At 42.1% G+C, this 23,120-nt stretch overlaps 1 protein-coding gene across 1 annotated transcript in view; it reads right to left on the bottom strand.

Annotated features, from left to right (window-relative positions):
* Positions 1-17,566, bottom strand: part of ZNF24 (zinc finger protein 24) — an 81,424-nt gene extending 63,858 nt beyond the window's left edge. Inside the window, exons 1-4 of the mRNA XM_024764411.1 lie at positions 17,493-17,566; positions 14,820-15,310; positions 14,408-14,552; positions 13,095-13,502 (exon numbers count right to left, since the gene is read on the bottom strand). Coding sequence (XP_024620179.1) covers positions 13,095-13,502; positions 14,408-14,552; positions 14,820-15,239 — 973 coding nt within the window. The 5' untranslated portion in view covers positions 15,240-15,310; positions 17,493-17,566. The remainder of the gene's footprint in view (positions 1-13,094; positions 13,503-14,407; positions 14,553-14,819; positions 15,311-17,492) is intronic.
* Positions 17,567-23,120: the final 5,554 nt, after the last annotated feature.

Consider the following 23,120-nt stretch of genomic DNA (forward strand, 5'->3'; position numbering starts at 1 on the left):
CATTCCATAAAACTTTTAGAATTAGCTTGCCTATATCTACACAAAATATCCTACTGAATTCTGTCAGAATTGCTTTAAATCTATTGATCAATTTTATGGACGACTGGCATGTTAATCATATTGAGTCTATCAATCCATGCATACACATTATATCTCTCCATTTAAATTTTCTTTGATTTTATTCATCAGCATTTTGTATATTTCAGTGTGTAGATCCTGCCCATGTTTTATTCAATTTATTTCTGAGCATTAACTGATTTTTGGAGCTATTTAAAATGATATTTTAAAATATCCAGTTATTCACAGCTGTATTTATAAATATAATTGATTTTTGTGTATTGACTTCTATCCTAGAACCTTGATAAATTCCTGTACTAGTCAAGGTTCTCCGGAGAAACAGAACCAACAGGATATATATCCATATATCTGTATCTATCTATCTAAGATATGTTCTAGAAGTTGCCTTACAGTTATGAAGGCTAAGAAGTTCCACAATCTTCTATCTGTAAACTGGGGAATCCGGAAAGTTGGAGATGTAATTCATTCTGGCTGATGTCTGAGAGGCAGGAAAAAATGGATGTCTCAGTTCAAGCAGAGAGAGCAAATATGCCCATCCTTTGCCTTTTCAGGTCCTCAAGAGATTGGATGATGCCCACCCATATTGGTGAAGGCGAACTTCTTCTTTATTTTTTATTTTATTGAAGTGTAGTTGACTTACAATGTTGGGTTAATTTCTGTTGTACAGCAAAGTGATTCAATTACATAAGTACATTCTTTTTCATATTCTTTTCCATTATGGTTTATCACAGGATTTTGAATATTTCCCTGTGCTGTACAGGAGGACCTTGTTTTTTATCCATTCCATATATAATAGTTTGCCTCTGCTAATCCCAAACTCCCAATACAAGGGTGAACTTCTTTACTTAATCTACTGATTCAAATGCTAATCTCTTCTGGAAATACCTTCACAGGAACACCCAGAAATAAGGTTTTACCAGGTATCTGGGCATCCCTTAGCTCAATCAAGCTGACACATAAAATTAACCATCATAACTCCATCATTAGCATTTTGAAGATATTTTATAGAGTCAGTGAAATTTTCTATGGAGATAATCATGTTATCTGTGAATAGGGAAAATTTATTTAATTTCCAATCTGTATTATTTTGATTTCTTTTTCTTTGCCTTATTGTACTGTCTAGGACTTCCAATTCAATACTGAGTAGGAGAGGAGAGAGTAGATATCTCTTAGGGGAAAAAGTATTCAGTCTTTCACAATTAAGTATGATCTTAATTCTAGAGGTTTTTGTTTGTTTGTTTTGGTTTTTTTGCTTTATGTAAGACTTTTTTGGAGCAGTTTTAGGTTTACAACAAAATTGAGAAGAAGACATCCCCTGCCCCTACACATTCATAGCCTCTCTCGTTATCAACATCACTCACCAGAATGGTATATATATATATATATATATATTTTTTTCTTTTTTTTAAACCAAGGATGAACCTACATTGACACATCATAATCTCCCAAAGTCCATAGTCTACCTTAGGGTTCACGCTTGGTGTTGTACATTCTATGGGTTTGGACAAATGTATAATGTCATATAACCATCCTTATAATATCATAAAGAGTATTTTCATTGCCCTGAAATCCTCTGTGCTCTGGCTATTCATCTCTCTACTCTCCCCCACCCCTGGCAACTTTTTACTGTCTCCATAGTTTTGCCTTTTCCAGAATGTCATACAGTTGGAATCATACTGTATATAGTCTTTTCAGGTTGGCTTCTTTCACTTAGTAATATGTATTTAACGTTTCTCCATGCCTTTTCATGTCTTGACAGCTCATCTCTTTTTTAGCCCTGAATAGTATTCCATTGTCTGGATATACTGCAATTATCTTTTCGAATTAATGTTTTCTTTTTTTTTGGATACATACCCACAACTGGAATTGCTGGGTCATATGGTAGTTCTATTTTTCGTTTTTTGAGAAATCTCCATACTGTTTTCCACAGTGGCTGCACCAATTTGCACTCCCATCAATAGTGTACAATGTTCCCCTTTTATCCACCTCCTGGCCAGCATTTGTTATTTGTGTTCTTTTTGATGATAGCCATTCTGACAGGTGTGAGGTGATATCTCATTGTGGTTTTAATTTGCATTTCCCTGATGATTAACGATATTGAGCATTTTTTCATGTGCCTGTTGGCCAACTGAACGTCCTCTTCGGGAAAATGTCTGTTCAGATCTTCTGCCCATTTTTAAAATGGGTTGTTTGTTTTTTTGAAGTTGAGTTGTATGAGTTGTTTATGTATTTTGGATATTTACCCCTTATCGGTCATATCATTTGCAAGAGAGTATGTTTAATTCTGTAAGAAACTACCAAACTGTCTTCCAATGTATCTGTACAATTTTGCATTCCCACCACCAATGAGTGAGAGTTCCTGTTGCTCCATATCCTCATCAGCATTTGGCCTTGTTGGTGTTCCAGGTTTTGGCCATTCTAATAGGTTTGTAGTGAATTCTAGCTTTTTAATAGATGCCCTTTATGAGTTTGAGGAAGTTCCTATTTTTTCTTCTCAGTGGGTGGTGAATTTTGTCAAACACTCTTTCTGCATTAATTGATATGGCCATGTGGTGTTTTCTCTTTGCAACTACTAATCTGGTGTGTTTCTTTGATTTTGAATACTGAGTCAACCTTATAGTCCTGGGATAAACCCCACTTGGTCCAGGTGTTTTATTCTTTTTATACATTGCTGGATTCAGTTTGATAACATTTTGTTGAGGAATTTTGTGCCTGTGTTCCTTAAGGATTTTGGATTGTGGTTTTCTTTATTGTACTGTCTGGTTTTTTTTCTGTTTTTCAATCTTTTATTCTCTGTGTTGTTTAAATTGGATGATTTCTACTGATCTATACCTATTTCCTCTGTCATCTACATTGTTCCATTAAGCTCATCAAGTGAATATTTTATTTTGGTTGTATTTTTCAGCACTAAAATTTCCGTTTGGGTCTTCTTTATACCTTCTATTTCTTTGCTGATGTTTCCTGTCTTTCCATTCATTCACCCTTACTTCCTAAGCAGGGTTATAATATCTGATTAAGGTCTTTTTCTGATAACTCTAAAATCTATGTCATCTAGGCCTTGATATAATTTGATTTTCTTTCTCTTTGCAAATCGAGATAGTCTGTTTCTTCCTATGCTTAACAATTTTGCATTGTATCCTGCACATTTTGAATATTATGTTATCAGATTCTGGGTATCATTTAAACCCTAAGTTGAAGGTTGACTTGTTTGTTTGTTTTAGCAAGGAGCTGCCCTTGTTAGGGTCAGGTAACGAGGTCTGATCTCCATTGTTTGGGCTTTCCAAAGTCAATTCAGTTTCCAAACATTTCTAGTTCTATGTGTATGCACTCAGTGGCCAGTCTGGATTCTGGGCGGTAGTCTGCCCTGTAGCTCAGTTCTCAATGCCTGTGCTCTGATGGTTAGGGTCAGATCCATGCATGCATAGTTTAGAGGTGAGTAGAGGAGTTCATACACTACTTGTGGGAATCACTCTTGATCTCTCTAGTCTCTGCAACAAATGCAACACCTTCTCACTCCTTGAGGCCTCCCTTACTAGTCTTCCAGCTAGAAAGCTGGGGTTTTATTTTCCTTGCTGTGATATTTACTCCTCTCAACTACATCTGCATCCTGGTCAAAGGAGTGATAGGACACCAAGAGAATAAAAGTAATGGGAATTGGCACCATGCTCTTGGGACCAAAGCTCCTCCGATCAGAGTGAAGGGTTCCCCTCTCTCTTAGTTTAAGGTGACTTCCCTGTGACCCCTGCCATTGCTGTGCTGCTGCTGCTGCCACTGCCACTGCCATAGGGAGAGAAGTTGAATGAAAAAAAAAAGATGCGGGATTTCCCCTATTTTCTGGACCCTTAGAAGCCCCTTTCCCATCCCTTGGGCCAGACACAGAACACTTCTCTTGGAGTTCTTCTCTTTGTGCACTTCAGGGTTTCAGGCTCCCTTTGAGTCCAGGCCAGGTGATACCAAAAGGGAAAAAGGGTAAATTCAGTGGAACTTGAAATTCTAGTCCTCTTCCCCAGTCTGCTTGCTATTATTTACATTGAGGAGTCCTCAGCATGAAAGTTCCATGCTTTCTGTCCAGGATTCTGTGGGAATCTCTCTTTAGAGAGAGACAGGTTGGAGTGTACTTACTCCATCTTGCCTAGAACCAGAGCCTCTATTTTTATTCTGATCATTTTCCCCCTTTGGCTTACTTTAGTTTTAAATTGCTCTTTTGTTTTTTCCCTGACTTCTTCTACTTTTTTTTTCTTTAATTAATTTATTTTTGGCTGCGTTGGGTCTTTGTTGCTGTGCACGGGCTTTCTCTAGTTGCGGTGAGCGGGGGCCACTCTTCATTGTGGTGTGCGGTCTTCTCACTGCAGTTGCCTCTCTTGTTGCAGAGCACGGGCTCCAGGCGTCAGGGCCTCAGTAGTTGTGGCTCGCGGGCTATAGAGCACAGACTCAGCAGTTGTGGCGCACGGGCCTATTTGCCTCTCGGCATGTGGGATCTTCCTGGACCAGGGATCGAACCTGTGTCTCCTGCATTGGCAGGCAGACTCCTAACCACTGCGCCATCAGGGAAGTCCCATTCCCTGGCTTCTTAAGGTAGATAATCAGATCACTGATTTTAAGTCTTTTGTCTCTTCTAATATAAGTATTTAAAGGAATGGTACCTCAGGAAAAAAAAAAAACTTGTTACCTCAGAGCTTCAGTCCTGCTTGTCTGTAGTACTCTTGGCTCCTTCCTCCACATGGGTCTGCTTCATCTTCCAGCTGTTGCAGCACTGCCTGCTGTCATAACCAGTCACAACAACATCTGGAGATAGAAAAGCATCATCTCTTCTTCATGTCTCTCTTTTGTTTTTTGACCGCGCTGCGCAGCATGTGGGATTTTGGTTCTCCAACCAGGGATTAAACCCTCGCCCCCTGCAGTGGAAGTGCAGAGCCTTAACCACTGGACTGCCAGCGAAGTCCCTATGTCTCTTTTTTAGAAGAAAGCAAACTTTTCCAGACGCCATGCAGCAGGCTTCCCCTAATGTCTCATTGGTCCAAATTGAGTGATATGCCTGTTCCTAAATCAAAATTACTTGCAAGTGGAATAGGATTATCGTAATTGGCTTAGACTAATCATTTGGGGTTGAATGAATATTAAAAAAATCGAGCTGTAAAACCACCTAGGTGACAAGACTGCTAATAGCCAATGAATCAAAAGTAAATTTAATGGACTAACTCAGTTCTGATGCAGCCTCACTGACATGTCCAGCTGGAGATATTCTACCTAGAATCCTGACAACTCCTTCTTCAAAAGACTGGAGCCAGCAAAGCTGCATAGGAAAAGACTGCAGATGTCTACCTGGCTGATCATTAGCTCTGACAGTAGAGTTCCTTAGCTTAGCTGCCACTCAATGTCTTTGTAGCCTTTGAATAAAAATAATCCTTCATTTGAAGACAAACCAGTTAATCTGAGCTAAATTCAAACTCAAGTATGATTAAGAGAGCCAGATAATAAGATACATCCATTAGCTTAAAATTTCAGGAATCAATAAAGTAATTAACTTAGCATATGGCTTTATATAAGGAAATACATTGAATCCAAGATGGAAATTATAACTAATTTTAATATTATTTACTAGCCATCCAGGATTTGTAGCCCATATAGTCCATTCAAATCTTCTTTTAGGGCTGCTGGGATAGTCTCATCATTGCCTGTCCTAAGTGTTAGTGGCAAAGAGAAAATTGTTAGTCCCTTCACCAAACACTCGTCTGGATTTTATCTTCCAGATCTTCTGCTTTTCAGCATTCCATAGAGTTTCTTATTATTCCTTTTTTTTTTTTACTAGAATATAAACGTTATTAGGACAGGATTATAGAAAACTGATTTCCTTTTTGTTTCTTCCAATGCTCTTGTGGTAAAATATACATAAAGTTTACCATTTTAACCATTTTTAAGTGTACAATTCAGTGGCATTAAGTACATTTATAATGTTGTACAGCCATCACAATTATCCATTTCCAGAACTTTTTTATCACCCTAAACAGAAACTCTGTACCCATTAAACAACTCCTCATTCCTCTCTCCCCCCTGCCCTGGTAACCACTATTCTACTTTGTCTCTATGAGTCTGCCTATTCTAGATACCTTATGTAAGTAGAATCATACAATATTCATCCTTTTTTGTCTGGTTTATTTCACTTAGCATGTTTTCAAGGTTCATTCATGTTGTAGTATGTACAAGTTTCCTCTGCTATCCCATAGCAGGGAGTTTCTATGAAACTTTTCGGAAGCCGAAATGGTGTAAAGCAAAGAATCGATTACTTTACGACACATCTTGCTAACGGATACGTGAAATAAATCAAGATAAAGCACATATGCTCACAGACACAGTTCAAAGCTACGGCAGCTTGATGCTGAGATGCTTGGTGTAGTTCCAGGGAAGGAGCTTGGCTGTGCCAGTCTTGCCGTGTGGGGAGCATACTGCCTCTATTACGGACCGTTAAATAGGTACTAATGTAGGTCTTTCATAAAAGTGCAGTGATGGAAAGCAAACTTTCAAAAAGCAGAGGATACCTGTACCTGTTTTCACTAACTGAAATAAATCTGAGGAGGATTTTCACTTTTAAGGAAAACGGCAAAAAGCAATGACAGCATTCAGCCTTTGTTTTGGTGGCAAGCTGTTATAGAGGCAGCAAGCCGCCCAAGCAGCTAGAGTGGCACTGCCAAGCTCCTTCCTGGAGAACTGCTCTCAGCATCTCAGCGTGAAACTGCCATAGCTTAGAACTGTGTCTACAGTAATTGCTTCTTTGCTTTACACCATTTCAGCTTATGAAAAGTTTCATAGGAACACTCTACTTTCAGATAGTGGGAAAAGCCTGTACTAATGTAGGTCTTTCGTAAAAGCGAAGTGGTGTAAAGTGAACTTTTGAAAAGCGGGGAAAACCCGTATCAGAATTTCATTGCTTTTTAACGTTAAATGATATTCCAGTTGTATGTGTATACCATATTTTTGCTTATCCATTGATTTATTGATGAACACGTGGGTTGTTTCCACTTTTTGGCTGTTGTAAATAATGCTGCTATGAACATGAGTGTACAAGTATTGGTTTGAGTCCATGCTTTCAATTCTTTGGGGTATATACCAGGAGTGGAATTGCCATACCATGTGGTAATTCTATGTTTAGCTTTTTGAGGAACCACCAAACTGTTTTCCACAGTGGCTGTACCATTTTACATTCCCATCAGCAGTGCACAAGGGTTCCAGTTTCTCCACATCCTTGCCAACACTTGTTATTTTTTGTATTTTTAATCAGCCAGCATGATGGGTGTGAGGTGGCATCTCACTGAGGTGTTGATTTGCATTTCCCAAATGATTAGTGATATTGAACATCTTTTCCTGTACTTACTGGCCATTTATATATTTTCTTTGGAGAAATGTCTATTCATGTCTTTTGCCCATTTTTGAAATGGGTTTTGTTTTTTTCCTGTTGAATTATAGGAGTTCTTTACATATTCTGGATATTAACCCTTTATCACATATAAGATTTGCAAATATTTTCATTTCACAAATATTTGAGTGCCTATTATGGGCATGTACTGTGCCTGATGCTTGAGAAACACGTGAATGAGGCAGTTCATGCTCTGGAGAAACATAGCATAGTGAGGTCAATACAGGAGTAGATATAGTATCCATTTAGTGGATAAAAAGCTACCACATTGAAAAGAAAAGTGGAGCTTATTTTTTACAACTGATGTTTTTGCTTCTTGAATTCCCACCCCATTGAGTGGGGAGTGGTAGTGATGAAAGAGTTGAATTAAATTATTCGGTCCATTTTAAGTTCAACTCCCTATCACGGCTATTTCTCCCTCTGTCCTTCTCTGCCATCTAGATGTCTGGGAAGAGAGTTTATATTCCCTGTGGTGAGGTGGTGCTGTGGATTGGGTCTCAGATGGCCTTGCTATCCTCCTGAGCCTCTCTGGTTTCTATTCTGGGCAGCTAGTCTGAGGTGCTTGCTCACCAAACCTGCAGCAGTAAGTGATCTGTTCTTCTGGTGAGGCAGGAGGCCAGTATCCCTTCCTTCATGATTTGCCTCCACCTTGGCTCTAGCCACCCCTCTAAGGTGTAGCTGAGACTCACAGTTCTGGCTACAAGTTCTACAAAGTTACTTTGTCCAATGATCCCAGTTCTCCAGGTGGTTCAATCAGCTCCTTTCCAAGGTCCCCATCGGGTAGGGGGAACGGCTACATATCTTCTAAATCACATGGTAGCTGGTAGACTCTTCACTAACTCTGTATTGCCATTTTTACAATAGTCCAGGGTTGGAGCACAGGAAGTCTGCTGAGCAACTGTTTCCCAATGCACCCCAATGCACTCAATGACAAGTAAGCCCAGCTTTCTCCCCTTTCAAGTTCTCTCCCAACCCCCTCCAGCATTTCTGCAGAGGTGAAACGTCACCCGTGTCTGACCTTCTCTTTGTCTCACCATTCCCAGGATCAGGAGGGCTTTTTTTTTCTTTTACTATTCCGTGACTTCTTTCTTCTCAAAGTATCATTCCTCCTCTTCCTTGGGCCATATTTGCAGTTTGATATTTTATCTTTTAAAAATTATTGGAGTGGGTTTCCCTGGTGGCGCAGTGGTTGAGAGTCTGCCTGCCGATGCAGGGGACACGGGTTTGTGCCCCGGTCCGGGAAGATCCCACATGCAGTGGAGCGGCTGGGCCCGTGAGCCTATGGCCGCTGAGCCTGTGCGTCCGGAGCCTGTGCTCCACAACGGGAGAGGCCACAACAGTGAGAGGCCCGTGTACCGCATTAGATTCTTTTCCCGTATAGGTCATTACAGAGTCGAGTTGAGTTCCCTGTGCTATACAGTAAGTCCTTATTAGTTATCTATTTTATATATAGTAGTGTGTATACGTCAGTCCCAATCTCCCAATTTATCCCTCCCCTGACACTTCCCCCCGGTAACCATAAGTTCTACATCTGTGACTCTACTGTAAATAAGTTCAACTGTACCGTTTTTTTTTTTTTTAGATTCCACATATAAGCAGCATATGATATTTGCCTTTCTCTGTCTGACTTACTTCACTATGACAATCTCCAGGTCCATCCATGTTGCTGCAAATGACATTATTTTGTTCTTTTTTATGGCCGACTGTAGTTTGATATTTTAAAAATATCGTATTTCATGTGATAAATGTAATGCCAGGGTGAGAACAGATTACTATGGAATCAATAGGAAGGTGTGGAGGTGGTCCCAACCTATTCTTAGGGTGTTACAGTAGGCTTCCTGGAAGAAGTGGCATTTAAGCTAAAACCTGAAGAATACACAGGAGTTAGATAAAGTGCAGAAGCTGGATAAGAGTTTAAAAGGAACACATACAAAGTCCCAGAGGCAGGAGAAGGACTTCTAATTCAGAATGTCCTTGGCATAGAGTATTAAGGAGGCAGTAACAAAAGAGAAAGCTGAAATGGTAAGCTGTGGTCACATCATGAAAAGCCTCAAAAACCTTGTTTAGGAGTTCTGATTTTATATTAAAAGCAATGGGGGGAAATCCCTGGCGGTCCAGTGGTTAGGACTCCATGCTTTCACTGCTGAGGGCCCAGGTTCAATCCCGGTGGGGGAACTAGGATACCGCAAGACGCGCGGCTTGGCCAAAGGGGGGAAAAAAAAGCAATGGGTGGCTTGTGTTTTAAGCAAGGAGGGTACATAATCAAATTTATGTTTTAGAAAGATCACTGTGTTTGAGAGATGGATGCATATGAAGGAGGCAAAAGTAAGGGCCATTTTGCTCCCCCTGGCTCAGGGATTAGCCACCATCTTGAATTTTTAAGAATATGCTAGAAAAGTCACATCAGCATATTTGAATGTTGAAGAGATGGATCCTGAAGGAAAACAAAAGGATGAATAAAAAAGAGAGAGAATAACTGATGGCAGCCAACATCCTTCAGAGGTGGGAAGGAATGCTGACGGACCAGAGAAGAGAGACTCCTCTATTATTCTGAAAGGAAGGGGAGAGGAAATGATGGGTGAGATGTAGGTAAGTTGACAAACTTGGTGGAGTTCTCATCTTTTTTTTTTTTTTGATAATGAAGGAGGCAAAATCATAGCCATCTGCTCATGAAAAGGAAAGTGGCCAAGGAGTATGGCAAACACTGTTGGCTGACTCACTGTGGTTCCCAATCCCCATCTGCCCTGCTGCTTTCCCTCTAGGAGTTGAAAACATTGGCTTTACTAGACACACCTGCAACAAGGAAACATAAGCAGAATTTTGCTAGAGTTTCTTGGAAAGCTTTCCCTTTTCCTAGTAGAAGACATGGCCATGGCTGGAGTCCCTCCTCCTCTCTGACTTGACCCCAGATGCCATTCCCAGAGCTGGGACAGCTCTCTTGCATATCTGAGAAAATAAGTATGAAGGAAAGGTCCAAAGAAGTGCAGAGATAGCAGCCAGACAAGTCATTGTTCAGCTGCCGATTGACAGCTAGCAGCAACTCGCCTCCAGATTTCTGGTTGCAAAGTCTAATTTGTTTAAGCCACCAAAGGTGGATTTTGTATCCAGAAGCATTCCTGATACAGGAAGTTTCAAGGACAGTGACAAACATCTGACCTAGTCTCTGAAGAGAATGGGAGAAAAAGAGGGAACATAGGATTATAGATAATAATAAAGGCTCAGATGGAGTGAAATTCACTTAAAAAACACCAATTTCATTTTGGAGTATTTACTATCTGTGGAAATTAATCAGTTTGATGGGGTGCTAATACGCTAATTTTATCAAGGTTACACCAAGTCATTTAATTCTCCAGTTACATAAACTAGCACCTTCTACATATTAGGAGACCTGTGTAAGTGCAAGATAACTTCGGGTACTCAGCGACACCCTTTAAAGATTCGTTATTCTAAGATGATATGATTCACATCACTGTCTGGTGGAGAAGTTCAGATTACTCACACTGAAGACAATGTAATCTTGCAAAGTTTATGGCAGAAGCAAGTGAAGAAAGACGCTTCCCTCCGAATATTTGATTTAGATTCTGTCATTTTATTCACATAGTACCCAAAAAACTCTTTCCATGATTAAGCAGTAATTCACAATACATGTATCTTTTGAGGCATTTGCTTCTTTAATAGATGGCTTGTTCCTCTCTTTAATTATAAAAAGAATGAGACCCAAATAAAAAGACTCTTACATTTTTAATAAATGAAAATGTACAAAACTCAATACTTATTCATATTTACTAGAGCTACAAAGTATAATCACTATCAGAAAATTCTAAAATTAAAATTTGTATTCTCCTCTCCCTTTACTAATCTAATATTTATCAATATTCTAACTAAGCAGAGCATGTAATCCCACATTTGTCTCAGGAGTTACTCCAAGCACTAGATATGACTGGATTTTCTGATAATGAAATGTTTACCCTTCATGAGGTACAAAGTTCACCATGAGGCCTATCTTCCCTTCTCCTTCTAAGGACTTTCATTTCTCATGGTTGCCTCCATATTGGGTAATGGTGGCACCACGGGAGACACGACAATCCATGTATTCTTGTAATACATACAGAGTTTTATTAAGGATCCCTGGAAAGGGGGACATTATGTTATATATTGTCAGAATACTTAAAAAAAAAAACCAGTCATTTACTTTTTAAACAAGAGAATCTGATTGAATTAAATGTGGGTTAAACTCAATGGACTCTTTAAATTGAACTTTAGAGATTTTCTCATTTGTACAAGAGTATCGAAATCCAAGGTCTTAACATCATGATAAATTGTCTAGAAACTCATTTACTAAGAATGCATAAGACCCTGAAAAGGTTGTCCTGGGATGCCTGAAACATGTTCACAGCTGATTAATGCCAGAACAGAGGCCATGAAGAACTCTGAAGGATAGTCACCAGCTGTTAAGGGTTCCCATTTCCAGGTAAGTACACTTCTCCATTATGTGCTGCACTTACCAGGTAACATCAGTCTTGTTTGGACAGTCTTTTCTTCATCTTCCTTATTTCTTTATGTTAAGGTGATCATCAACTTTATATAAGCACCCACAGATAACTGTTCATTATTAGAACACTCATCATATTTAGGCCACTTCCTAAAGACATGTAGAGCAAATCTTAATGCTTTCACTGAGATATTTCCAATATAAATTGTAAAGGAGATAATTTTTTTTTTCCTACACAGGAAATTACTTAGTATCATCAACAGTATGTATAGATGATATTATACATCAACTAAACCTCAATTTTAAAAATTGAAACAAAACAGTATGTAGGTTCTCAGGTTTTTGTAAGAGACGAGTAAAGTCCCTTTACTCACCTGCTTCCTAACAATGACCCTGGACATTTCAGCTTAGGTCTTGAGGTACATATTCTTTTGGGTCTCCTCAATCCTATTCTCATATTTTGAATCTGGTAACAGAAAATAAAACAGGAAATTTATTATATTTTATTATTATTATTTTTGGCCACACCACGTGACTTGGAGGATATTAGTTCCCTGATCAGGGACTGAATCCAGGCCTGCAGCAGTGAAAGTGTGGAGTCCTAACCACTGGACTGCCAGAGAATTTCCAGGAAATTTTTTTAAAAAACTGATTTAATCTTTGGTCTAGTAACTCCAATGTGCAAGAAATGAAATGGAGAATACCCACTTATATACTAACTCACACACTCCTTCTCAACAGGGAAAATGTACTTGTCTAAAAAGGAAAATACTAGTTCATTATTTGTGTTAATAATGGAAACAGGACATGTCTGAGAGTATCTTTTCAAGAGTTGCACTAGGGATGGAAATCCGATTTAAGCTTTAGACTCTCAATCATCTGAACTGACACTGTACAGAAAAGCAAACAATGCTGACAGAAAATATTCTACATTCTCTCCTGTGGCTTTTACAACCTTTGAAAGGAAACTGGTGCCCACTGAAACTACCGATTTATGCTAAAGGAGTATTGGTGCCTTGTGTCTGCTCCCCTGTTGAAAAAGTTCTCAGTAAATGTTTTGACTCCCTCACAGCACTGATGGGACTTTCTCTCTAGTATGTTTTTTCCTATGTCTGAAAAGATTCGAGCTCTGACTAAAGGCTTTCCCACATTCATGACATTTGAAGGGTTTCTCCCCAGTGTGGGTTCTTCGATGTTGAATCAGGATTGCACTTCGGCTGAAAGCCTTTGCACACACGTCACATGTATAAGGTTTCTCTCCACTGTGGATCCTCTGATGTAGATTAAGGGCTGAGCTCTGAGTAAAGACTTTCCCACATTCATTACATTTGTGTTGTTTTTTTCGAGTACGGTTTCCCTGTCTTCTTTCAAACTTTCTATCTTGTTCACAGGTTCCTCTAAATGTGAAACTCTGGGAAGCATTCATTTGAAGAGTGTTAGAAACTTTGTGATGCAGTTCTTTGCCTGAAGAAGTCTTTCGCCTTGAAGCTGATTTCACATTTATAGTTCCGGTGTCTCTATCTGAAATAATACATGGAAAAGCAAATGTAACCAGTTCTCTGTTCAGAAGGAAGGAAAACGAAATAGAATGATCCAAATGAAATATATATAGACTATTTTTTAGCTGGCATGTTTGAAATATAGCATCACAATGTGGAGGATGGAGAGGGTAAGGCAGAAAACACTGAGAAGATCAAAAGGTGAAAGAGGTTTATATACTGATGAGGCGGGCAACTATAAAGATGAAAAGCTCTAAAAAAAAAAAGATGAAAAGCTCTGTGCAAAAGGTAGAATGGTGGGTAGGGGTAAAAAGATACATTAGAAACTGAGGAAAGTCTCGAGGAAAAGAAAGGGCCTAAAAGATGAGGAATTATTGGAGAAGCAGAGGAGCAACTGAAGGAGAGGAATTAAATGTGGTAGTGGGTAGCAATAAGCAAGATTTAGTACAAGAGTATCAATAAACAAAAGTTATAAAAATAAATGAATCAGTCTTTAGACCGTGACCTTGGGGTCCGTCAAAAGGGCCTCAGGGACTGCCTGATGGCGGAAGAGGTGGGCTGACACTGCTTGTTCCTGCTTTAGTCAGAGTAGCTGTGTTTTCATCTGTTTAATATATTGCAACTCCGCATAAAATTTCATTGAGAAGAGGGCCATGCTGCTTAAAAAAAGGTTTGAAAATCCGGATGGAGATGATGTCAAGGATTCAAAAATCTGAACGATATTATAAGAATCTCTGAGAAGGAAATGAGGACAAAATACTGAGAATGTGCACTGGCAGGATATATAATGGTGGAAGTTCCCACAGGAACAGGAGGCAGGAGGGGAGATTGGAGACCGCTTACAGAACGCAGCCTAGATGTGTGTGATGGGTGGGCTGAGAGGCCACCTTCCCACCCCCCAACCATGAACTGAACCCTGCCCCTCACCATTTTGTCTTAAGGTGTGATGCTCCTTCGATGCCCACTGCAGTTGCTTCTTTGTGGGCTTAAGCTGGCTACATGGTGTCTCCTGAGTGATTTCACAAGTTGATAGCTTCTTTGCAAGCATGTCCTCATTTCGTCCAAGAGAGACCTAGAAACAGTTTGGTACTAACTGAGGCTGAAGAAGGGAATCAGGTTGGGACTTGAAGATAAAATAACAGTGAAGAAACTATCCTGGGACACAGGAAAAGGGAGGAAGGCAGAGGCGCGTTCTGTTCTCTGGCACAGCTGGGAGTCCACTCACCACACTCTACATTTAGTTGTGCTGAGTGGGAGTACAATTTGGGAGCTCTAACCCCAGTGATGTGCCAGAGCTCCTGACTCAGCCTTGTCCCTCATGCCCACAGCCCCTTCTCACCTGTTCAGCCACCCTGTCATGTTCTTTCTCCAGCTCCTCCAGCATCACCACGGCTTCCTCTCCACTCTCTGGTCGGTTCTCTTCAAACCAGGCCTGCAGCTCCTCAGGCAACATGGCCAGGAACTGCTCCAGCACGAGCAGCTCCAGGATCTGCTCCTTGCTGTGCACCTCTGGCCTCAGCCACTGACAGCACAGCTCGCGGAGCCGGCTCAGAGCCTCCCGGGGCCCAGATGACTCTTGGTAGTCAAACTGCCTGAACCGCTGGCGGTAGGCCTCTGAGCTGTAGTAGCTGCTCCAGTGGCGGCTGGAGACCATATTAGAGGCCTGCCCTCCCTCTTCCACCTTCATTGCCAGAATGCAGTCAGGGTCCCCTGAAGTTTGTGGAAGGAGTTTTGATGTCTCTCTCAATTTGGCAGACATTTGGACTAGGAATAGCTCAGAACTGCTAGGCTTTAATCTTCAAGAAGGTGAAACTCTCCTTATGGACACTCCTAAATATGATTAAAGAGACAAGTGGAAACAAGGCAGAGACAAATGCTTCTTAGAACGATACAACTAAGATTAGAAACATAAGACTGTACAGAAAGTGCTGCCCTTAATCTTAACATAAACCATGCTTTCAAAGAACACTTCCTTCTCTAAGAGAATCAAAGAGCTCAGAGGCATTAATTTACATACATGAGTAATTCGCAATCTATTCTGAAAATCATGCACGTGAGGCTGACTATCACAATAAGAGTTCAGCCAGGGTTGCAGAGGAGCTCCTGGAGAACAGAAATAAGGGAAGGCTGAGGAAAGTTATGACTCTGGGTCAGCCTCGAAGAGCCAGTTTAAGTTTTTCTAGACTGCTGCAAGGAGCTCTAAGGAATAGTCTCACGAGAGAAGTACTTTTGCATAGATTTTTTTTTCGATGCTTACTAATTTTAAAAACAATATTACTTTGGCATTAAAGGGACCATTCAAAAGAAAAAAGCATATTCCTCCATCTTAATGTATTTCCATTTTTTCATGTCCACGTCTACTGCTCATCTGTGACATCCATATTATTTACTTAATTATCTTTTTACTGTAGAATATTTAGGCTGTTTCTAATTTTTACAATTATAAACAATGCTGGGAAGCACATTTTCAGAAAATATACTATTTTTCTCCTTTCAAATTATTTCCTTCAAAGATGTCCCAAGGACTTGACTTACTGGGGTCAAAGGAAAAGGGACAAATATCTTGCTATGTATTATCAAATAGATTATAGAAAACGCTGTATCAAATCACAGTGTCACCAGCAACATAGTGATGTATGGGGGCAACAATTTCTCCAAGTATCGCTAGCTTGTTAGCAGGAAGGAGGTGGGAAGACACTTTCCTTAGTAGCATTTTAGTATATGTATCACTAGTAACTGACAGCTAATTTAAACTGTTATATGTGCCCCTATTTTTCTTCTCTACCATTTTTTCCCCCACTTCACCGAGAACTCTTCTAGGCACTGAAGATATGGCGGTGACCCGAACAAAGCCTGCGGCTGCATAGAGCTTATATTCTAGCCCGGGAAAGACAAGGTTACCAAATAAATGACACAACTTTATACAGTGCTCCACAACCGAAACGCAGAGAATTTACTATGTGCTAAGCACTCGTTTAGGGATCTTAATAAATACAAACTCATTTAAACCCCCACAAAAGCCCTGTAAGGTTCTTTTCATCCCCACGTTGAGGAACCCGCCAGGGCAAGCTCAGGTAAGGAGACCAAAGGCAAAGGAGCAGGGCTGGGGTCTGAGTTCAGGCCATCCACACCTTCTACGGTGCTGCGCGGTCCAGAGCCGGTGGCCGGGGTCCCAGCGCAAAGAAGGGCAGCAGACCCATATGATCCTGAGCCGGAACCGAATCTGGGATCGAGACCGGAGCGACAGGTGGGGTTTGAGGCCACGTGTCTGGAGCCGTCTAGGGGAGTTACACAGAGGGCCCCTAAGCTAAAGCATCCTCTGGAAGTCGCAGGAGTGGCCACCGGGACGCACTTTGCGTCTCCCGCACCAGGAGCGAAGTCTGTGCCGGGTCCACAATTGCTCTCAGTTCCACCCAAGAGACCAAACCCCCAACACCGCGCGAGGGTCCGTAACGAACCCGGTCCCTGGAGGGAAGGTTTCGCCCAGAGTCCCAGATCCGTGGGTCTTTCCCGAGGGGACCCACTCTCCCTTGGAAATACCTCCTCTGCTGAGCCTGCTCCCGACGGTCCCGGGACACCTTCCTCCACCACACGGCGCCGCTCCCGGACGGGGACCCGACTCCGCGAGACCACACGAGGAGAATGGGCGCGGGGGTAGGTGCGCGGGAGGTCAGGTAAGCGCGCGGAGGGTGATGGGAGGAGGTCGGCTTGGGGGGCGGGGGTCAGGCGCCACGGGGTACCCGGACAAGGAGAGGGGGTGCACGCACGCGCTGTAAGAGGCCAGGAGGTGCGGGACGAGGTGGAGGCCGCGGGGAAGCGCCGGGGGCGTGAGGAAGAGGTAGCCGGGGTGGGGGCGGGGAGGGGTATGAAGAGGGGTTGCGCGGGCGCGTGCTAGGAGTGGTGGTGGGGCTCCCGTGAGGTGGCCCCAGGCCGGCGGCCATCCCTTCCCCATCCCCCCGGGTGCCGGTCGCTTCTCCCAGAGGCCTAGCAGAGCGAAGAGACGTACTCTCACCTCCGGCCTAGGAAGGATGACCCCGCGTTTTGGGGGAGAAGCCGGGGAAGCGCCCAACAGGACGCTGCTTCCGGTCCTCGCAGAGAGCCGAGGCCCGCGCCTCAGGCTTCCAGAGGGGTAGCTCTTGGACTGCGGGGAAGAGCGAAATACCGACGGATGGGAATCCAGCTGCTTGGGATCCCCGTTCAAAGAAACCAGCATTATTTTTCTCAGAGTACTTTTACTTACATTATTTCGTTTATTCTTTCGATAACCCAGTACGGTTTTCTCCATTTTACAGGGAATAAACCCAAAGTTTCAGTGACTTGGCCAAGGTCACGGAGGAGACTCCCGGGCTTTCCACCGCTACGCACAACTTTCTGTAATACCATCTGCGCTCCTGAGGCTGGCTACGCTCCAAGTATCGTCGTAAGAAATGTGTTTGACCCTCCCATCCTCACCCCATATTTTCACGAGAACCTAATGGACCTTGAAAAGGTGTGAACCCGCGCACGCACATATTTTGGCACTAATATATACATATATATGTCCTCAGATAATCTTGAGTAAATTTAAAAATAAATTTGAGGCTAACTGAGCTACAAGGCCACAGCCCCACATATTGGCTCCCTCCTCCACCCACTTTCCCTAGGGACTCTTGGAAATATAGAGGGAAGTAGGGAATCAGGGAGAGGACAGCAATGCTTGAAAATTAATAAACGACAATAAGAAGAAAAAAACCCTTTTGGTGTGAGCAAACAAATAAAAAAGAAAGGTATATTAGTAATGGAGTCTGAAGTGATGAGAGAAAAGGCAGGTGTACTCAGTCTATGCCAGACCTAGGGGATTAGTGGAGAAACTTGCATCTTAATTAACCTACAATGGTATTAAATTTGAAGAATTTATTTTTTTAAAGAAATTCTTGCTTCTACAGCGGTATTTCATGAGATAAGATTTTTTGTTGAGTTAATTGCTAACACAAATAGCAAGACAACCCAAAAGTGTACAAGGGAATGTATTTATGGTGATGGTGGGTAGGTTAAATGACTCAAGGCAATGAGGAATCTGAAACAGATCCTCAAGGGCAATCTTGGCAGTGGTGTGAAGTCATAGAAGGTGGTTTAAGGAGAAAATGGACAGCAGTCAAAAGCTGCAAGGAGAATAAGGAATTGTGAAAAGCCATGTGATTTGGCAGGAAGTCAGAGGTGAGTACATCAGCTAGGATTCTACCAAATAGCTGGACCCAAGAACCTAAAGTTTCTTTTAAGAAAGGGAGGCTTCTGGGCTTCCCTGGTGGTGCAGTGGTTAAGAATCTGCCTGCCAATGCAGGGGACGTGGGTTTGAGCCCTGGTCCAGGAAGATCCCACGTGCCACGGAGCAACTAAGCCCGTGTGCCACACTACTGAGCCTGCGCTCTAGAGCCCGCGAGCCATAACTACTGAGCCTGTGTGCCACAACTACTGAAGCCTGTGCTCCTAGAGCTCCACAACAAGAGAAACCACCACAGTGAGAAGCCTGCGCACCGCAATGAAGAGTAGCGCCCGATCGCCGCAACTAGAGAAAGCCCGCAAGCAGCAACAAAGACCCAACACAGCCAAAAAAAAGAAAAGAAAAAGGGAGCAAATGTAAAAGATTGGTTGTAATAAATAGTTCACAGTAAGCTTGATAAAGGGCAGGCTTTTGTTTGTTTGTTTTTATTTTTTTAATGTTTGGGTGGAAAGCAATTAACAAGAACAAGCTCCTAGTAGAGCAAGCATCTAGCTGTATACCAGATGCATGGTAAACACTGGGAATTCAGATCTGAGATACAGATTCTTATTTTTTTTTTTTTATTTGGCTGCGTCTTAGTTGTTAGTCTTAGTTGCAGGCATGTGGGATCTTCGTTGCATCATGCAGGCTTCTCTCTAGTTGTGGCTCGCAGGCTCCAGAGTATGCGGGCTAAGTAGTTGTGGTGCTCCGGGTTAGTTGCCCCGTGGCGTGTGGGATCTTAGTTCCCTGACCAGAGATCGAACCCACGTCCCCTGCATTGGAAGGTGGATTCTTAACCACTGGACCACCAAGGAAGTCCTGAGATACATATTCTTGCTCTTTAGGAACTGATAGACTACTTAAGGAGAAGAGTATATAAACTGACTATTCCAAACAAAGTGGCAGATGTTCTGATGGAGCTACCTACAGGATGCTACAAAAGCACAAAGAAAGGGAGGTGTTGGGGAGAGCTGAGTGTTGATACATTTCAGACTGAGGGACCAGAGCAGAAAGTTTACATTTGTTGGATTGAAGGACGTCAAAACACGAGTGGCTGAGGATGAGGGTGAAGAAGTAAGCAGGGGTCTAGTTTTGAAAGATTTGGCAGGCCAAGTAAAAGGCTGTGAACTAAAATTTTAAGCAGGGTCTTGAGCGACTGGCTCAAGCATATCAGCAATTCAGATGAAATTCTGATGGCAGTGTGAAAGATGGGTTTGAGTGGAGACCAAACTGAAGGTAGGGTGACCAGCTCTGAAGCTATTTCAAGGTTCCAGGCTGCAACTGATGGAGGTCTGAACTAGTGCACAGCGGGGAGAGGATGGAGGCAGATTCAGGGAATATTTGGGAGGCTGGTGTTTGTTGGATGGTAGGCTGACCATTGGATGGATTGTGCATCATTAAAGAAGTTTTAAAAAAAAAACAGTATGAGGAGGTTTGACAGTGGCTTACATGGACTTTTGAGGGGAGTTTTCGGTAGCCTGAATCTGAGTCTGAATGAGATGAAAGCAATACCATACAATCACACAACACAAAATTGGACACTTTGTGAGATTATGTGAAAGTAAATATCAAATGTGCTCTATATCTGAATGCTTCTCCTGTATATTAAACTCCTTGTAAATTTTTTCTTTTTTTCTTTTTTCCCTGCGTGGCGCAGCTTGCAGGATCTTAGTTCCCTAACCAGGGATTGAACCCACGCCCTTGGCAGTGAAAGCTTTGAGTCCTAACCACTGGACTGCCAGGGAATTCCCTCCCTGTAAATTTTATAAGCTACTTATAAACACAGTGAAGGGGGGCTTCCCTGGTGGCGCAGCAGTTGAGAGTCCACCTGCCGATGAAGGGGACATGGGTTCGTGCCCCGGTCCGGGAAGATCCCACATGCCGTGGAGCGGCTGGGCACAATCACTTTATTTATTTTTTGAATTTTTGAATTTTATATTACTTATTTTTGTACACAGCAGGTCCTTATTAGTCATCAATTTTATACACATCAGTGTATACATGTCAATCCCAGTTGCCCAGTTCATCACACACCCCCCCCGCCACCGCTTTCCCCCCTTGGTGGCCGTACATTTGTTCTCTACATCTGTGTCTCAATTTCTGCCCTGCAAACCGGTTCATCTGTACCATTTTTCTAGGTTCCACATATATACGTTAATATACGATATTTGTTTTTCTCTTTCTGACTTACTTCACTCTGTATGACAAATTCTCTTTCAGATTTTTCATCAGTAGTGTATAGGAATGCAAGGGATTTCTGTGCATTAATTTTGTATCCTGCAACTTTACCAAATTCATTGATTAGCTCTAGTAGTTTTCTGGTGGCATCTTTAGGATTCTCTATGTATAGTATCATGTCATCTGCAAACAGTGACACTTTTACTTCTTCTTTTCCAATTTGTATTCCTTTTATTTCTTTTTCTTCTCTGATTGCCATAATGACATTATAGAGACATTCACTCCTCAACTTTCTATTCACCTTCCTCACGACATTCCTCATTCCAGCATATTTGCTTTCCACCTAGTTAAAGGCTTTTAGTGGTGTGGTTCTGTTTCCACCTGTGCATAGAACCATTTTTTTCCTTGCCCAGGGTATGTGAAGCAGATGTGTTAGAGACAAGCTGCCGTATTTCTATAAGGAAAATAGGTTAGAAAGTCAAGAAATTTAGCTTTAGAAATAAAAAGAAATTTGCCTGCAATTGAACTACAGTTTCCAGAGAGTGGTGGATAGAGTGTGTGTAGCAAGTCCAAGTGTGGATACACATTGAATGGCTATGAGAGTTTGGATGTGTCCCTTTGTGGAAGATACGAATTAGGGAAACAACTAAGGAAGATACGAATTAGGGAAACAACTAAGATACATGTTAGGGAAACAACTAAGGAGGCATCCCAAACTGAGTTCATGTTCTTCCCCTTATACCCTCAACTGGCCCCACTTCCCCAATTCCTTGCTTTGATAGTGAAAACTACTGTTAACTCCATGCTCCAGGCAAAAATCTTAGAATTCATCTTGGACATTTCCCTCTCCCTCATTCTACTACCCCCAGTGGGTGCAGAAGTCAGCAGAGGGACCTGGTTCATGCCCTGACTCTGCCACAAGCTAGCTGTGGGCAAGTTCCTGCAATCCTCTACTCCTCATCTCCTCATTTATAAAATAGGGATCATAGTAGTCATCTCATTGGGTGAAGATTAAATAAGATAATGTACGTAGGTAAAGTTCCACCAGGTGATTCCAGTGGACAGCTGTATCAGTTTCCTGGGGCTTCTGGAACAAAGTACCACAGAATTGGTGCCTTAAAACAGCAGAAATTTATTCCCTCACAGTTCTGGAGGCCAGACATCCAAAATCCGTTTCACCGGGCTGAAATCAAGGTGTCAGCAGGGCAGCACTGCCTCTGGAAGCTCTAGGGGAAAATCCATTTCTTTCCTCTTCCAGCTCCTGGTGGCTGCCAGCATTCCTTGGCATGTGGCTGCATCACTTCAATTTTCAAGGCCAGTAACTTCAAGTCTCCTTTTTCCTCTCTCTTTTAAGGTTAAATGTGATTGCATTTAGGGTCTACCTACCCACAAAATCAAGGATAATTTCCCTATCTCAAGATTCTTAATTTAATCACCCCTGCAAAGACACCTTTTCCAAATGAGGTAACATTTACAGGTTCCAGGAATTAGGATCTGATATCTTTGGGGGCCATTTTTTGGGGGGTCTGCCACAACAGACAAGGTTGAGAATCTCTATATTAGGTAGATAAGGAACTGCCTCAAAAGGAAAGCTTTGGAAAAACAAGCATTTAAGAGGAGAGTTCTAACCCATGGTCTATGGGCTCTCTGTGTGCCTGATGTGGTAACCACTAAATACCTGTGGCTAGTTAAGTTTAAATTTAAACTAATTAAAATTAAATAAAATTAGAAATCCAATTCCTTGGTCACATCTGCCAGTTTCAAATGCTCGTAGCCTAATGTGTCTCACGGGCTACCATATTGGACAGCACAAATACAGAACATGTCCACAATCGTAGAAAGCTTTAATGGACATCATTTCTCACCCCTGAAATATGTTTCTAGATGCATATGTTCACTTTTCTGGGGACAGGGTCTAACAGAAGACACAAGTTACCAACACTGACAAAGACCAGCCTGTTGATGTGTTTTATTGGCTCACTGTTTTAAAATTGAATTGGTTCCTAACATGGACATTTTTTTTTTTTTTTGCGGTACGCGGCCCTCTCACTGTTGTGGCCTCTCCTGTTGGGGAGCACAGGCTCCAGACGTGCAGGCTCAGTGGCCATGGCTCACGGGCCCAGCTGCTCCGCGGCATGTGGGATCTTCCCGGACCGGGGCACGAACCCGTGTCCCCTGCATCAGCAGGCGGACTCTCAACCACTGCGCCACCAGGGAAGCCCC

The sequence above is a fragment of the Neophocaena asiaeorientalis genome, unplaced genomic scaffold (genome assembly GCF_003031525.2).
Source record: "Neophocaena asiaeorientalis asiaeorientalis breed wild unplaced genomic scaffold, Neophocaena_asiaeorientalis_V1.1 scaffold210, whole genome shotgun sequence".
NCBI lineage: Eukaryota > Metazoa > Chordata > Mammalia > Artiodactyla > Phocoenidae > Neophocaena > Neophocaena asiaeorientalis.